The sequence below is a fragment of the Cucurbita moschata genome, unplaced genomic scaffold, assembly GCF_002738365.1.
Source record: "Cucurbita moschata cultivar Rifu unplaced genomic scaffold, Cmos_1.0 Cmo_Scf00037, whole genome shotgun sequence".
Lineage (NCBI taxonomy): Eukaryota > Viridiplantae > Streptophyta > Magnoliopsida > Cucurbitales > Cucurbitaceae > Cucurbita > Cucurbita moschata.
Genome location: NW_019268553.1, coordinates 1,254,895 through 1,272,311, shown reverse-complemented (window position 1 = coordinate 1,272,311; position 17,417 = coordinate 1,254,895). Strand labels below are relative to the sequence as shown.

Below are 17,417 nucleotides of genomic sequence, written 5' to 3'. Positions count from 1 at the left end.
AAAAAAAAAAAAAAAAAAAAAAAAAAAAAAAAAAAAAAAAAAAAAAAAAAAAAAAAAAAAAAAAAAAAAAAAAAAAACTCAAATCGCAGGGGAGGACTACCTTCGCAGGCTCCCGTTTCTTAGAAACTGCGCGGACTTTGAAAGCGCTTCTTCGCAGTCCTCCTATCCAAAAATCAAGAAGAAAAAAACATCCAAAAATTCAGAAGACCGATAGCGCGACAGAAATTGATCGAGAAAAGAAAATGCGACAGTCTATCAACGGATTTACTTATCAGCGTACCGATTACTCGTCGCCGTGCAGATACGGAAGGTGAATTAGCCGTGTTGATAAAGGGCTTTGGCACTGTGACGAACGTAGAGGCATCGCCATGAATCTAGTCGAAGAAGCAAAGTTGTAGGGAGTCGAATGAGGCGGGCGGGAGAAACGTTTTAAGGAGGGAAGAGAAGTTCCAACGAAAGTGCAAGTAAGAAGTGAACCAAAAATTGAATAAATTTATACAAAAAGTTCAAACGGCGGCATACCCGTTTGAAAATCCATAGTAGTATTTTTTTTTAAAGCTAAATTAATAAAAATAATCATAAACTCTTTACTTTACTATTTTTTTTATTATTTATTTATAGAAACTGATGTTATTTATTTCAAAAATAATATTTAATTTTTAATAGTATTTCAAAAATAAAAATTATGGTCACCGAAGAAATATTGAGATTATCCCGTGTCAAATCTGTATTCCAAATCTTTATTTGAATTATAGAAATAGAACGTTACCATAAATAAAAAAATATAATAAATAAGCATAAAGTTCGTGCAGAAATCAAGTGGTGTGTGAGCACTAAGTCGGGTGAAGAAGAAGAGGGAATTAGAATTCCTACATTTCTCCGTTCGTTTTTGTAGACAGAATAAATTCTCCGCCCCCCAAATTCTGTATAAATCCCTACTAATAAATTTATATCTCGTGTAATTCAATTTATCTGTTACCTACTAAAATGGTTGTTTTAGTTCATCGAAAAAACTTCGTACCAATAGATAATATTCCTTGTTAGACGAACACGACTCTCCACAGTGGTATGATATTGTTCACTTTGAGCACAAGCTCTCATAGCTTTGCTTTGGGCTTCTCCAAAATGACTCATATCAACGGAGAGAGTATTCTTTGTTTATAAACTCATGATCATTCCCCAAATTAGCCGACTTTCATCATCTTAACACCGCCCCTCGAACAAAGTGCACCTTCCCTTACTCAAGGCTCGACACCTTTGGAGTCTTAGTCATTTTTTATTGCCTTCAAGGAGGCTTGACTCCTTTTTCTTTTGGAGTCCTTTGTTCGATGTTAGAGGATTTACCAATCTATTGGCACGACTAAGTTTAGAGCCTGACTCTGATACCATGTTAGACGAACACGACTCTCCACAATGGTATGATATTTGTCCACTTTGAGCATAAGTTCTCATGGCTTTGCTTTGGGCTTCCCCAAAAGGCCTCATACCAATGAAGAGAGTATTCTTTGTTTATAAATCCATTATCATTCCCTAACTTAGCCGTGGGACTTTTTCCTAACTTCTCCCAACAATCATCCCCCCGAACAAAGTACACCATGAGCCTCCTCTAAGGCCTATGGAGCTCTCGAACAACTTCCTCTTCATCGAGACTTGACTCCTTCCCTGGAACTATCAAACAAAGTATATCATTTGTTCGACACTTAAAGATTTTATTGATATTACTAAGTTAGAGGCATGACTCTGATACTATGTTAGAAATTACGAATCTCCATAATGTAATATTGTTCACTTTGAGTATGAACTCTCATGATTTTCTTTTTAGTTTTCGAAAACGTCTAGTTCTAACCTTAATTATGAACTCGTAATCATTTCCTTTATAAGCCAACGTGAGACTGATCCCAACAATCCTCAACACTAATGTATGATTATTTCTTATACTTGTTCGATGGAAGTTCAAAATCTATAGAATCATCGACAGGACACGAGGATTATGGGTGAGTTTCAAAGATTCATTCTAATCTTCCAACCGAGCAGAAGGCTTATGTAATCGACAACAAATTGGATCCAATTTTCCTCCACGTTATGTCTTCTTAATCTCATCATTGAACTTTATCTTATGAACATGGCCAAATCTCCAGTTGTCCACAAGCAACCACCATTTCTTTCTTTTTCCCATCACTCAATTTCCATTCCATTATTCCAAAATTCTAAATAAATAAAATGAAAATACCCCTCCTATATAAACCCACACTAAACCCATTCCATTCATCAATTTCAAATATTATTTGAATTAAAATGAGTTGTAACTATACGCACCGTTTCATCGCGCTCGCATCTTCCTTATTTGTCGCCTTGTATCTCACCTCCACTGTGGCAAACGACGTCGTTGCACGAACCTGTGAGATCTCCGCCGCGAAAGATCCCAACGTCCATCTCGACTTCTGTCTCCGATCTCTCGCAGCCGCTCCCGCGAGCGACACGGCGGACCTGTACGAACTCGGTGCGATCTCGATCGAGTTGATCGGAAGGAACGCGACCAGTACGCGGCGGTACATCGAGCGCTTACTGAAGAAGAAGAAGAAGAAGAAGAATCCGTCGCCGGATTCGTACTTGAGGCCACCACTGAACGATTGTAGAGAGCTCTACTCCGACGTCAGAGTAACGGTGCGCGATGCGGCAGCGGACTACGCATCGAAGCGCTATGAAGAGGTGAACGTGAAGTTGAGTTCGATTATGGATGCGGTTACGACTTGTGAGGACGGCTTCAAGGAAATGGACGGCGGAGTTTCGCCATTGACGAAGCGGAATGACGATGCGTTCGAGTTAACCGCCATTGCGCTCTGTATTCTCAACATGCGTCCTTGAGCAATTGTAGGAAGTGGTTTGTATAGTGCGATTGAGAATTTTAAATAAATTAATAAATATTTGTGTGTGTGTAATTTGTATTTTATTCCTTCGCTAATAATTCTAATCAAAATATAACTTTTAAATTTTTTATTTTAGTTAGGGAATATTTTTAAAACTCGGACATTATAATTTATAACTTTTAGACATTTGACAACATTCTCAATCACAATCATCAAATAATAATCTAGACCAAACAACTCGATCACAAGTCACACCCGATACTCGACCAAAATTGTGTCTAACAGGTCAAAGTGAACATAACAACTATTTCTTTTGTTGATCGAATATTCAAATTCTCATACTTCACTTATTGTACTGCAAAAGTACAACCTAAACAAGAATAACTTGTCATTAATTGACATAAGCTCTTTACATAAACAAGCATAACTTGCCCTTAATTGATATAAACTCTTTTTCTTAAGGTCGAAGATTTAAGCCGATACAAAAGTGTAGACCTATACACATAAACACATCCAACTAGGGAAGCAATTCATTACAAGTTCCATACAAAATGAACAAGTCAAGCATTTCAAGCAAGCATCATCCAATTGGTTTACATGCATAAACATTGCAATACAATCTATTCGAATGACGATGCTTCAAAGCAAAAACTACCAAAACACCAAATATCAGAAAATAAATCATCCTCGGTTAGGTTAGGTTTTAAACGTAATCGACTCTTAAAGTTTACTTTTATGTCTAATAAATCTCTCAACTTTCAATTTCGTGCCTAATAAGTTCCTAACCATGGAACATTTTTTTTTAAACTAATGAATCTATTAGACGCCTCTCTTAGGATCTGTCAAGGAACTTCTTACAATTAAGAGACAACACAAACATACAAACCAGAAAGTTCATAAATCAAACTCCTAATTTAACCAAGTATGAAGGGCGTAGGGGAAAATAACCTCATTTAATATTAAAATAGTGCAGTAGTGAAGATCGTGCTTCCAAGGCAAGCAATGGAGTATCAACAGCATAGGGCAAGCTATGGTTTCCTTAACTATAAACTGGAAAGTTCATGAATCAAACTCGTAATTTAACCTATATTAAAGTATAAAGGGCAAGCTTCGAGCAAGCGTCGAACAAGGCAAGCTATGGAGTAATAAAACAAACAATTCGATTTTCCTTGAGATTCAGAGCTATGGTTTCTAGCCTCCTCTTAGTCAAAGGGCAAAACATATGAGCAGGGTGTAAAGATATTCAAATTTGTCTGGACCGAAGGTATTATGTTCCATGCAGTTGCAATTATTTTCCATCACAGAGTAAGGATATCAACTCTCAACAAGAACCCAAGAACGGTCAAAACAACAATGTTGAGATGAAAATTCTTTCACTGAATAACAAAATAGAACTAGAGAGAGAGAGAGAGATGCAAATACTTTGTCAACTAGACATTGGATGGTTGTAAACGTACTCGATTGCGAGATCACAGGAATCTATTTTATCAGCTTCCTTGTCTGGTATCTCTAGCTTGAACTCCTCTTCCAGACCCATTACAATCTCCACAGTGTCCAAGCTGTCTAAACCCAAATCTTTTTGGAAATGAACATCAGGGCTCACCTGCAGATAAACAAGCAACAATTCAGCCAAGCTTTAATTGAAGTTGAGTAGGAAAGAGATGCGGATTGGAAGTGACCATAAAACAATGAGAGAATAGATGTCACGGTTGATGGCGATACGTAACGGACTAAAATGGACAATATCTACCAGCGGTGGGCATTTGTTCTTTTTATCTTAAAAGGGTGTTTTTTTTTTTATCTTTAATGGAGAAATTGATATGAACATTATGTTTATGTTGGTTAAGGTATGATGTCTACGACATGTTTTTAACGACCATTGAGTGGTTTGTCTTCTAATGTTTATATTCATGTTTTGATATATATATAGGTTAAGTTACGGATTTGGTCTTTGGTTAAAATAGTTTAAATTTGATCAGTATGATCTTAGGAGTTTTAATTCAATCGATATGACTAGAGCACAGTTTAAATTTGATTTTATGACTTGAATTCGGCTTCTAAAATTTCAATAACAATTTTTTTAAGGTGAGGATTCAACGTTCTAAGTTCCTAACTATTTGGCTGAGAGTATATGTTTTAACGAGCTAAACAATAATGAGATTAACCAAAGATGAATGATTGGGTTCGAGATTGTGGTGTCGGGGAATTTTCTATAGATGATTTGTGTGTGTTGAAATGTATGCCATATTGTCCATTCTAGCTGGCCTCGATCGACCCTAACCATCGAGTTTGGCTTGAAAATGTATGTAATATTAGGTATAGCATAGCCAGCTTGTTGGGAATCTTTCAAAAAGGTGTGCAATATCTACTATAGCATAGCCTGGTTTTCGGGAATATGTTAATGCAACACAGGTCATGAGGAGGTTAATCTCAATCCACGCCAGAGTTCTTAAAAAGTGCACGAAATCATTAAGTATAGAAGTCAATTGTTAGCACTAGTGAACCGAACCAAGCAACCCACATAAATGAAGGGAGAGATATTGGGTGCAATACAGCAATCGACCAAAACTCGAAAGAAGTAAAAATTCCAGAAATACCGAATCGAGTATGAAAATGGAATGACATTACAGCATAAATTATTAAGAGCCACTTTCTAGGTTAATGCTCTATCAGGGAATAAATCGTCGCGACTTTCTACCAATCAGTAAAGAGAAAATCACAGAGAATCTCAATTACGAATTCGAAGAGACAAAGCATGGGAAATTGAATCAAGCAAACGATTCAGAATTCACCGGAAATAAGTTCAAACCCTAAAAACCGATCGCATATCAGAACAAGAAATGATCGAATCGGCATATTAAGATTTCCTACGCTTCCAATCTATTCTTCCCGCATTTGCTAAATCGACAAACATCGTTTCAACAGAGTCGAAAAACCAACTCAATCAGCTAAAAACACAAGTGAAAAAAGGAGTGATAAGATCGAATCACCTTGGACGGATCGACTTTCGGATGGCACTTGATAACCGAGAGAACTCTCTCAATGACCTCCTCCTTGGTTATGTGATCATCATGCGATGAAAATAGCCGGAGCGATCCACTGGCACACGACGGAGGCTGGCTTCCCCGGCGAGGTAGGGCAAAGAATTGGATTGGAACTCGAACATGGCGAAGAACGGCTGCCCTCAGCGCCATTTCTCTCTATGCGGTGACTTCAGCGCTCGAACTAGGCACTGATTAATTATCCATTACAGAACACGAGGGGAAAGTCATTTGGCACGCGCAAAGCACGTGCTTTAGGTTTCCCTTTTTTTTCCTTTTTATTATTTATTTTTTTTCACTCTTACCTCAACTATATAATATTTTTCACATTTAGTTCAATCCGAGCCTTAAAAAAAACATTATTATAAAACTAAACACATTATTAGAATCATGTAACATTAATTTAAAATAATTATAAAATTGGGCGCCTTATTAGACAACAATGTTGTGGTAATATCGTATAATTTGTGTGTATCCATCTTGATAATTACTTATAGGTACGAGTATCGTGTAAAATACATGTGTGTATCGATACTTATAGCAACGTATGGCTAAGAGCATCACGTAATGTATGTGTGTACCTTGTATGAGATCTTACATTGGTTGGAGAGGGAAATGAAATATTCCTTATAAGGGCGTGAAAATGTCTCCCCAATAAATGCGTTTTAAATTCACAAGATTGACGACGATACGTAATGAGTCAAAGCGGATAACATCTACTAGCGGTGGGTTTTGACTGTTATAAATAGTATCAAAGTCAAACACCTAGCGGTGTGCCAACAAGAACGCTGGCTCCCACGGGGGTGAATTGTGAAATCTCATATTGGTTTGAGAAGGAAACGAAATATTATTTATAAGAGCGTGGAAATCTTTCTTCAGTAAACGCGTTTAAAATCGTGAGGCTAACGGCAGTACCGTCACTGTTAGAGTATATACACGTATGTATTATATATACATATAATAAAGCTGGCATTGGCGCTATCCAACCTATGTCAAAGTCATTCTCCCTGTCACAAAGGTAAACCTACATTTTTCTAATTCTAATAATTTTCAATAAAAATGTAAATAAATTATCTAAAAACCATATGATTTATGTCATTATCACTATGATCTCACAATCATCTCTCCCAATAACATATGGAACTTTATTATTAAAAAAATAATAACTAAAAATAAAAAATAAATATAAATAATGATTCGAAAGTTTCTATAGGTATACGATATAAGTTTTATTATCAATTTGAACATAACTCAGTGATATACTAATTAATATCTTACAGACCGATAGTTTGACTCCACCTATTCCAAAAAACGAGGGATAAACTAAAACTGTCGTTTTCATCTGATATGATGTTATACCACGATTCTAAGACCGTCACACCTAACCATTCAAGCACCTATCAAAATAACAGCAAACAAGATATTTAAAATTACGTGAAAATAAAAAAATGCGCTAAACAATTAATATATTATTTACCCTTATAAACATAATTTTTTTAAGAGTTTAAACAATTAAATAAAAATGGTTAGGCCCAAATTAGATTATAGACGAAATTAGATTAATTAGACATTTTTTTTTAATTCAAACACGCAGGAGGAGCGTGAATAGGCAATGAAAAGAGCCTTGACTATCTATGGTCGTTGATTAATGAGATGAAGCGAAGTCCCTACGATCAAGAGGGCCCACCAGACCAGCAGAGAGGTTGATAACATTAATCAAAATAAAATGCAATCAACTTATTAAGTTATGCGTGAGCGTGACACACCAAATTAAATCTTCCTAAGCGTTCCACGTCTACAATCAGCTATGTTATAACACTAAACTTTAGGTGTCACCTCGTTTTAGACATTTATTTTTTTAACATATAACTTGATTTACAAAATATATATTTTTGGAGATAATTCTGATTAAAATTAATTTAATAGTAATAACAAATAAGAATTTTTTTAGGATTTATTAAAAAATATGAAAAATAAACTTAGATGTATATTAAACTAAAATGAGTTTTGAATTTTTAAATTTAAATATTGGCCAAAATAATAAATTTATAAAAGTTTGAAAATTAAAATTAAAAATTTTAATGTTTGGAGATGGAATTTAAATAATTAAAAAGTAAAAAAAAAAGAAATATATATATATATATTACACATATCCAAAATTCCAAGAAACTAATCCCTGACGCTCTATGGTTTTTTTCTCACTCGGTAGGAAAAATATTAAAAATCTTAGGAGGGTAGAATCGTACTTTTGATAAATGTATCACCATTGCGATCAATCCTGTGGTCAAATGTCAACGGTAATCGATATCAACGGTTGTGATTGACTCTTCCGAAGTCCGCTATCTTTCTCGACCGGTTCGCACAGAGATGAGGCTTCGCCGGAACCCTGAGGTTACCGGAGAAGGCAGCTTCCGGAGCGGTTACCTTCTGGTTCCAAATCCGGTTCGGACTTGCTCGTACGAGTGGACTCAAACAAAATGCGAATGCCGAAACGTTCTGTTTGTGCTTTAATCTCCCTCGTTTCGCCGATCCAGGAGCCGCCATTGGAGATTGTTGAAACATTTGAGATACTGGAGAACGATCGAGGCCTTCATATTCTTCATCGGAGTCAGGTAACGTCACCGGCGACATTCCGCGTTCGATTCCCTGGCAACGCCTCCGTTCAACACCGGCGATCGATTCATCGACTGTCGAAAGACTCGATTGCCGCTTAATCCGACGGCCATGGAAGATCGTCGAGAACCACGACGACGAAGAAGAAGACGAATCCGGACCGTGCGATTCTCGATGATTCTTCTCGAATTTCTCGGATCTAGACCTAAAAAGCTTGGACCAGAGCGATAATTTGGTACTCCTCTGCTTCCGATCGAAAGAACCTATACTGACGAACGTAGAGTTCGCACTGTTGTTCGTTCTATAATTTGGTCCAATTTGCGGAGTACTATAAAATCGCTGATGGCGAGGGCGGCGATTACCTTCGCGATCAAGATGACTCCACAAATCTTCATCCGGTTTCTGATCATCAGAAACGAGCGACGGCGGAAGAGGATCATCCGCCTCGTGAATACCGCCGGAACCGAGTTCCGATTGCTTCTCCGCCTGTTCCTGATCGGCGATGACGGAAAAAATTCGTTCCCGTAAACAGGAAGCACAGACTCCGATGCTGCTGCTGAAGTCGGAGTGGTGCTTCCTGCACCTCATTTACTGGTGAAACGGCAAAATCGAAATCGGGCGGCGGTGTTTCAATGGCGGATCGTAAAGATTGCCGGAAACTTGTACCGGAGCATTTTGGAGGACGAGAACGAAGAGGAAGCGGAGGAAGAAACTTCGTTGAAGAATGAATCAAAATTTCACAGGACTGAGACGCCGGTTGGGATATAGTAATTATTTATATATGAATGGAATATGCTTTTTAGGAAAGACGGGACGGATGTCATTTAAATAATAAATAATAATAAATAATAATAATTAATTGAAAATAAATATGACTATTTGTTTGTTTCCGCAACTTTGGCTGTAATTCCCTTTATTTGACAACGATTAATTTTTTAAATAATGCAACTATCTATTCGGCTTTTATTATTATTTTTATTTTTATCTTATTTGCCTTTTGCTTTTAAATTAGTTAATTTTTAAAATTAAAATTTATTGAGTTATGATAAATTAATATTAAAAGAATTTACGGATCAAATCATATTAAATTACTAATAAATCTAATCGATGTCGATACTTCTTTTTATAGCTTTTTCGTGCTCTTTGAAATCTTACCGTTTCATGTTCTATTATTCACTCTCTAATGAGATTTTTTTCACCCTTCTTTCACGGGACTACTTTACTATCGATCACCTAGTAGTATTTAGCTTGCAAAATGGTCATTGATGATTCGCACGGGATTTCACGTGTCCTGTGATACTCGGGTCATAGTGTAAGCTAGTGGTGTGATTTTTGGCTACTGGGTTGTCGCCGAGTGTAATAGTCTACTGCTTCACCTAGTAGCACGATGTTTCTCTTGCTCTCCCACAACCCTGTTTTCACGGTTGAGACTGCTCTTATTTTACGCGACTCAGGTCACATTGTAAGTTAGTGATGAGATTTTTGGCTACTGGGTTGTCGCCGAGTGTAATAGTCTACTGCTTCACCTAGTAGCACGATGCTTCTCTTGCTCTCCCATAACCCTGTCTTCATGGTTGAAACTGTTTCGACTTTACTCGTCGATGCTACATGAACCGCTTTTGATTTATTTTCTTATAGCTCGAATTATATATATATATATATATATATAACCAATAGAAACCGTAGTTTGTTAATAATATTAAATGAAATATGATATGGTATTGAAAATTTGACATCTAACCTACTAAGGAGCTTCAAAAAGAAATAATAATAATAATAATAATAATAATTCATCCACCAAATAAATCAACAATTTATATGTCACATCCAATTAGTTACAATGGTAGAAATTAGGCTGCTTTTAAAAACTACAATAATTTTTTTAAAATCTAACATATGTCAAATATGAAGCAAAGTGATTAATATATTAAACCTTATATTAAATAATCGTTCCATATTCATCTTAAATCTTTAACTTAAAAGAAATAATAACATTAATTACAATATATATATATATATATATATATATATCATATTAATATTTAAAAAAAAGATTCATTATCTGTAAGTCACCAAATATGAACATGAAGACCATTTACAGCGGCAATCAATTACAAACTGCTTTTTTTTTTCAAGTGCGCCATGAGTGTGAACATGAATATAGAACCAAACTCAGCTACCCAAATTTAAACATTAAATAAATAAATAATATTTTTTAATTGATTTTAGGAAAGAAAAAAAAATAATAAAACTTAAATGCTCGGTAGGGGCAATTCTACAATGCTTTTGGCACAAGCAATTGTTGGAAAAAACATTTCAAAAGCGACCCTGTTAGGTAATTTCACCAAAAATATTTATTTATAAAATAAATAAAAATATTGTTTTCGCTCTAAATTTACCTTTTTAATAATTTATTAAATTTAAGATAACATTTTTTAAGGGTATTTAGAGTAATAAATTACCATATTTATCTGTAATTTTGCGAAATAAAAAATGTAGTTTTTTTTTATAAATAAATGGAAAAAAAAAGGAGCAATAATGAGATCATGAATGCGTTGGTTGAGTAAAGATAATTTAAGTATTTGCAATAAATGGTCTCCAACTATATATGAATTGAAATCCTGACCACAAAAGTATGGGATTTTTTATTTTTGCCCCTATGGTCATCACGCTTTTGGCACGTGCTATTCTGGTGGTTGTGGTGGGCCTACGCCCAAGGGCAGCCCACTACATGGCTGCGGATTTAAAGCCCAATCTGACCGCTAGGAATAGTATATTAATTTATTAATTTAATAAATTTATGAATAAAAGTAAGAAATTAATTTATTAATTTATTAGTTTAATAGATTATTTCTTTTTTGGAAAATGTTCCTACCGAAATTGACTATTCCATTCTTTCTACGTCAAATTTATTAATTATAGATATTTACAACTGTCTTCTCAATCTCTTCTGCTCTCAGTCTTGCCCAATATCACTCCCGAAAGCTGTTCTTCGTTGGAAGCTTGCCAGTTTTTTTGTGGAGAAGCCATTGAAATCAGCTAATGACGAAGTGGAATTCTCTCTCTGCTTCGCTTATGAAGCGCCTGAAGCTTCACTACCAGATGTCGAACAGTATTCCGGCGCTATCTCAGGTGAGATCCTTCACCACCAGCGAGGGGCATCGTCCCGCCATTATTCATAAACGTAGCCTCGATATTCTTCACGATCCGTGGTTTAACAAAGTAAGTCTTCTGCTACTCTTTCGATTTTGCTCTCCTTTCTTTTCGGATTTGATTCTGTAGTCTGTATTTTCGTTCTAATACAATTCTTGTGAGATGCGGTACTTGGCATCGTTTTTTTAATTGGAGACTGTGCTTACCCCAGTGATCTGCGAAGATAATCTGTATTCTAAGTCAAGATTAGAGGAATTATCAATTATTTGTTGTAATTAAGCAGCGAAAACGATTACACTTGGAAACTGTGTAACAAACGAATCAACTACTACTAAAACTGATTGATGAGTTCTCGAACTCTCTACACGACTATTGACAATTGTTCTGGTTCTTGACTCTTGGCATCCAAATGTTGCCATCGGATACTCGATCCAGTTGGGGTAATTCTGTGAAGAGTTAGTTTAGTTATATAAGGTAGAGCTTCCTTTTATAAGCTGTACTGATTGCTGAGTACTGGGTTGGCACGACAAAGTTAGCGTCGATTCAAGGTTATTAGATCAGTGATTATACAGTTCTAGCTAATTATATGGTGCGTGAAAGTATGAATCAGTTATTGGCTGAAATTAAAGGGTATTGTACGATCGTCCCTGAATTTATTTATTTACTTTTAAATGATCGTTTAATATTTAGGCTTTTACGGGAGAGAAAAAGAGAGATGCCACAAGTAACAATCTTACCCGCCATAAATATATATATATGTATATATTTTTTTTTTGAGATCTTCAAGCCCCCGGTTCTGACTATATTAATTGTATTTTATGATTTTTCCTATGAAAAAATGGTAAGAATAGAAATGTTGTACATATTGATATGAAATGAAGATGGCCAAATACCAACTTCTATTACTGTTAGGTTTCATGACTTCTTCATTTCATGGAAAGAATAGAAATGTTTTACTTTGAAGAATACCTTTTTCTCTTCGAATTCTCCTCGTATATACTTTCATCCTTAAATGAAGTTCAAAACTACTATGGACTTCGAAAATTGAATGTAATGTATTTGGAGCTAGTTTTATTAATGTTTGGATTCTTATTTTTCTTTGGTAAAAGCATCATTTATGGACCTCCTTTCTTTGTTATCATCATAGTAGGGAACTGCCTTTACAATGACAGAACGTGACCGGCTTGATCTTCGAGGACTTCTTCCACCAAATGTAATGTCTTCAGAGCAGCAAATTGAACGATTTAGTAAGTTCTTAAGATTTTAATTTTCCATGGAGCCATTGCGAATCAAAGACCATTTATTATATATTTCTCAGCATTACCTTAAAATCTTGGTTTTTTTTTTTCATCTTGGAATTTTAGAAACAACTTTGTACATTGATGCCGGTTACTTGATATGGTTTCAACATCGTTACATATCTTAAGAGAGTGTGCAAGCATGACAGAATGAAAATTTGGAATGATTTTTAGCAAAATCTCTCTTTATTATTGAGCAAGATTATCCTTCTTGTCATCACTGGTGCACGTTCAATATAGCAGCTCTGAATTCATTCCAATAATATTTGAGCAACATTCCTTCAGTAATATATTATAGTTGTTCTCTGAGTTTATAGGTTGTATCTCAATTTACATTTCATTGAATTTCTTGCTGTTTACACTCTTAAATTTATCTTCTAGATAATATGCAGCTTCAACTTTTCATCTTTTTCGTTAAAATTGATATTGTATTTGAGCTTGTGAGGTCAACAAAAGTTTCCTTGTACCTCTTGTCACGACTTCTTTATAATTAAGAAACAAAATTTATGTAGCTTCATTCTACATGACATAACTCTAGATAATTTACAGTGGTTGACCTGAAGAGGCTTGAAGTGCAAGCAAGAGATGGGCCTTCAGATCCAAATGCTTTGGCCAAATGGCGCATTCTGAATAGATTGCATGATAGAAATGAGACGATGTACTATAAAGTGAGTTTAGATTGTTCATCTATTAGTGTACAAAATTGTAAGGAATTTTTACTGACTTGCTATGAATTTATGATCTATACTGGGTACTGTTTGCTTTATAGATCTATGCTTACGAATACTGGGTATTCATGACCACTGAAGGGGAAGGACATTTCTTCGAACGGAATAAAATAAATTTTCATTAGGTTATTCTGTTTTCTTATGTTTGCTTTAAGAAGAGATCTCTTGGACCGTGCTTATTTATTTATTTATTATTGTTTTTTTAAAGGAAGAATTGAATATGCTGCAAAATCTTAAAACATTCAAGACATTGGCTGCTAAATGTGTTTGATGACATCTCCCATTTTCTACTTTGACAAAATGCAATTTCACAATTTGTTAGAAGTGCTTCAATTTTAAAGCTGTTCATCCATCACATTTAAATTAATCTCGAAAACTTGAAATAACAAATTTTCACGTGGTTTCCTTTCAGTGTACTTGTATTTTTGCTTATACTGCAATAAAGGATTTGATAAATGCTGTTATTTTTCATATGATCTATATGTCATATCACAAGTCATCTAATTAAATGCGACTTTGATAGGTTTTGATTGCTCACATTGAGGAGTATGCACCTATAGTATATACACCAACTGTAGGTCTCGTTTGTCAGAACTATAGTGGCTTGTTTAGAAGGCCAAGGGGAATGTATTTCAGTGCAGAAGATCGAGGAGAAATGATGTCTATGGTTTATAATTGGCCTGCTGATCAGGTTTTCTTCATGTATCTTCGATGCTCATAACAGTCAATTTATTGAACCAATTCAAATTGTTCAGAAGCCAAATAGTTTCCACTTTTAGGAACTGTAACTCTGCATATAAAGTAAATTGAAAATCCCATAACTTTTTTGCAGGTTGATATGATTGTTGTTACCGACGGAAGTAGAATATTAGGTCTTGGAGATCTTGGAGTTCACGGGATTGGGATTGCAATTGGGAAGTTGGATTTATATGTTGCTGCTGCTGGGATAAATCCTCAGAGGGTAGGTTCTTGCTTGTAGATCTCTTATGTGTTTAGTTCCCTAGCATGATTACCATGTAGCTGGTTATGTTTCGGAATTTATTAATTGGTTTGAAAACCTTTATATTCATGTTCAAAAGCTGGAGTTAAACAAGGCCATCCAAGATTCCATGAAGAGTGTAATTATAATTGATATGGCATCCGCTCGGATGCTATTCCACTCTCTTTTATGCTCCATCTATCTATCTTTCATGCATGGCTGAAGGAACCCTCAAAGATGGAATCCTTACAAATTCACATCACATGCCTTATTGACAAAGCATTGGAAAAAAAAAAAAATTGAAAGGAGGAAAAGATGTGCATTTATACGATTATCAAACACTATAAAATTTTTTGAGGTCTTCATGTGTTTACATCTTTAACTTGTGCTTTTGTTGTGGTGGATTCACTTTTCCTTAAGATTTTAATTGCTTTGAAGATTAAATCTGATCAATAAGTTGTTTTATTAATTCTAGTTTATGAATACTTTCTTAAATTAGTAATGCTTATTTAAATCACAATAGGTGCTTCCAGTCATGATTGATGTTGGAACCAACAATGAAAAGCTTCTGAAGGACCCCTTATGTAAGTGCTTCCATGCTATTAGTTGGATATTGTGCTGAATTCTCCCTCTCACTCTCTCTCTCTCTCTCTCTCTCTCTCTCTCTCTCTCTCACTCAGAAAAGTGTCTTAACAAAGATTTGATTTTTTTAATACTAATAATAAAAAACAAAATCCACAATTTGGTAGCAAACCATTTATAGTATATATAAAATCTCTTTTTTACTTGCTTTGGTTTGATACCCGTCTATGCTTCGTGTTTGAATTGAGATTAAGAGTATGCACAAAATGCTATAGGAAAATTGTTCGCATGAAGCTCACTTGACGCTTAATTCTGCAATGAGATGGTTTTCCTAAGTTTTATGAAAATAGGGACGTTATTCATTCAAATGAGTTTGGCTACCAAATTGTTATATTGTTATAACTTGTAAAAATTGTTATATTGTTTTCACGATGGATCAACATATTCAAAACATCCATAAATTGATCGATATTCTCTAGCTTGGTTTAGTTTTCAAATTTTTATGACTATTCCACATCTTTAAAACTCCCAATTACAATTTTAAAGCTATATCGAGATGAAGCTTTCATGCTCTAGATTTTGATTTTTTTTTGGTATAGCATATTGAATTTATTCTTTTTCCGTAGATTTGGGATTGCAACAAAACCGATTGGATGGTGATGAATATTTGGCCATTATTGATGAATTCATGGAGGCTGTGTTTACTCGCTGGCCTCATGTTATTGTTCAAGTACTTCAACTGCTACTCTGGTCAAATAATTGAATTTTCTTCTTTTATTATTTTATATTACATTTTTTAAGTTATGCAATAAATACCTAACAATTGTTCAACAGTTTGAAGATTTCCAAAGCAAATGGGCATTTAAGTTATTGCAACGATACAGAAATACGTACAGAATGTTTAATGATGACGTTCAGGTTGACCATTCTCTCCTTTCTTCTCCTACTTAGTTTTTCCCTTTTCCCAGTAGTTTGCCATGTTTACATTGATTCTTGTTCTATACTGATATGCTATAACTTGTCTAGGTTTATTTGACATTTTCCTTTCTTAAACTTTTAGCTATTTATTTTTACAGGAAACAGATTTTTTTTTAGAAAAATATTTATTTATTATTTTTGATTTCTTGGACTTAGCTATTTAGATTAGTATGTTTAATGTATGCGTTCTTTCTAAAAAAAGTTTATGGTGGCTCATATAAAACACACTTGCTGGTTTATATAAAGATGATATATACATATTTGTTTAGATTCTAAGGGCGTAACATTAGTTAGCAAGGGGCATATTAATTCTTAAAGCTATGTTTATCGCTCAACATTAAGGACCGTGATTATCCAACACTAACTATTCAATATCAAATTGTTTCTAGGGAACGGCAGGAGTTGCTATTGCCGGACTTTTAGGTGCTGTGAGAGCACAAGGAAGACCGATGATTGATTTTCCAAAGCAAAAGATTGTTGTTGCTGGTGCTGGAAGGTAGTTGCATTCCTATTGGTGTTATCTAACATTATAAGATTAAATTTAGAATTTTGTATGATGATAGTGTTCATAGTGCCCCAAGCCTTGTTTCTTTTAGCGTAACGTACAAAAAATGGTTTTTAGCTTTATTCATTAGCTAAATTGTTATGCATACAATACTTCCAGCCCTATAATTTTTCTCTTCCGTTCTAACTTGATTTCTGCCGATTGTTCCATTTATTAACAATTGACACTAGTACACTCATGTTTTTAGTAGACGTTAAAACTTAAGTTTTGGCTTATTTCTTTTAATGATGCAGTGCAGGAATTGGGGTTTTAAACGCGGCAAGGAAAACCATGGCAAGGATGTTGGGAAACAATGAATCAGCATTCGAGGCTGCTCGAAGCCAATTTTGGGTGGTAGATGCCCAGGTGATCAACCGCTAGGCATTCTTTTTATTTAAAATTCTTGAGCTAAAAGTTTTTTCCATTTAAAAGCTAACAGTAAATATAGTACAAGACTACTATGTTTTGGTCTTTTAGAATTATAACCATGCCACTTAACGATTTTTTTGGGAGAATGAAAAATTTAAAGTTTCCTTTAAATCTGAAGTTTTAGTGGCCTTGTATACATTTTTATCCAACATCTTTTAACAAAAAAAAAAAAAAAAAAAAAAAAAAAAAAAAAAAAAAAAAAAAA

The 17,417-nt window shown here is 34.7% G+C and overlaps 5 protein-coding genes across 6 annotated transcripts in view; 2 read left to right on the top strand and 3 right to left on the bottom strand.

Annotated features, from left to right (window-relative positions):
* The window catches only part of LOC111431822 (10 kDa chaperonin 1, chloroplastic-like), a 2,448-nt gene extending 1,910 nt beyond the window's left edge, over positions 1 to 538 (bottom strand). Inside the window, exons 1-3 of the mRNA XM_023068524.1 lie at positions 500 to 538; positions 281 to 374; positions 101 to 162 (exon numbers count right to left, since the gene is read on the bottom strand). Coding sequence (XP_022924292.1) covers positions 101 to 162; positions 281 to 374; positions 500 to 538 — 195 coding nt within the window. The remainder of the gene's footprint in view (positions 1 to 100; positions 163 to 280; positions 375 to 499) is intronic.
* A 1,757-nt stretch (positions 539 to 2,295) lies between these two features.
* Positions 2,296 to 2,865, top strand: LOC111431821 (putative invertase inhibitor). The gene has a single exon (XM_023068523.1). The coding sequence runs from the start codon at positions 2,296 to 2,298 to the stop codon at positions 2,863 to 2,865; it is 570 nt and encodes a 189-aa protein (XP_022924291.1).
* A 1,225-nt stretch (positions 2,866 to 4,090) lies between these two features.
* Positions 4,091 to 6,132, bottom strand: LOC111432222 (acyl carrier protein 1, mitochondrial-like). Its single transcript, XM_023069102.1, has 2 exons — positions 5,858 to 6,132; positions 4,091 to 4,470 (listed from the first exon to the last, which is right to left on the bottom strand). The coding sequence occupies exons 1-2, from the start codon at positions 6,059 to 6,061 to the stop codon at positions 4,294 to 4,296; spliced, it is 381 nt and encodes a 126-aa protein (XP_022924870.1). The 5' UTR covers positions 6,062 to 6,132; the 3' UTR covers positions 4,091 to 4,293.
* A 2,083-nt stretch (positions 6,133 to 8,215) lies between these two features.
* Positions 8,216 to 9,109, bottom strand: LOC111431820. The gene has a single exon (XM_023068522.1). The coding sequence runs from the start codon at positions 9,107 to 9,109 to the stop codon at positions 8,216 to 8,218; it is 894 nt and encodes a 297-aa protein (XP_022924290.1).
* Positions 9,110 to 11,448: 2,339 nt separating this feature from the next.
* Positions 11,449 to 17,417, top strand: part of LOC111432147 (NAD-dependent malic enzyme 1, mitochondrial) — a 9,979-nt gene continuing 4,010 nt past the window's right edge. Inside the window, exons 1-10 of one of the 2 annotated variants that reach the window (XM_023068966.1) lie at positions 11,449 to 11,743; positions 12,825 to 12,921; positions 13,522 to 13,640; positions 14,224 to 14,391; positions 14,533 to 14,661; positions 15,203 to 15,263; positions 15,888 to 15,991; positions 16,096 to 16,179; positions 16,629 to 16,735; positions 17,038 to 17,149. In XM_023068966.1, the coding sequence (XP_022924734.1) occupies positions 11,564 to 11,743; positions 12,825 to 12,921; positions 13,522 to 13,640; positions 14,224 to 14,391; positions 14,533 to 14,661; positions 15,203 to 15,263; positions 15,888 to 15,991; positions 16,096 to 16,179; positions 16,629 to 16,735; positions 17,038 to 17,149 (1,161 nt within the window). In that variant the 5' untranslated portion in view covers positions 11,449 to 11,563. Of the gene's footprint in view, positions 11,744 to 12,821; positions 12,922 to 13,521; positions 13,641 to 14,223; positions 14,392 to 14,532; positions 14,662 to 15,202; positions 15,264 to 15,887; positions 15,992 to 16,095; positions 16,180 to 16,628; positions 16,736 to 17,037; positions 17,150 to 17,417 lie in introns of both variants that reach the window. The other variant, XM_023068967.1, reaches the window with a different exon arrangement.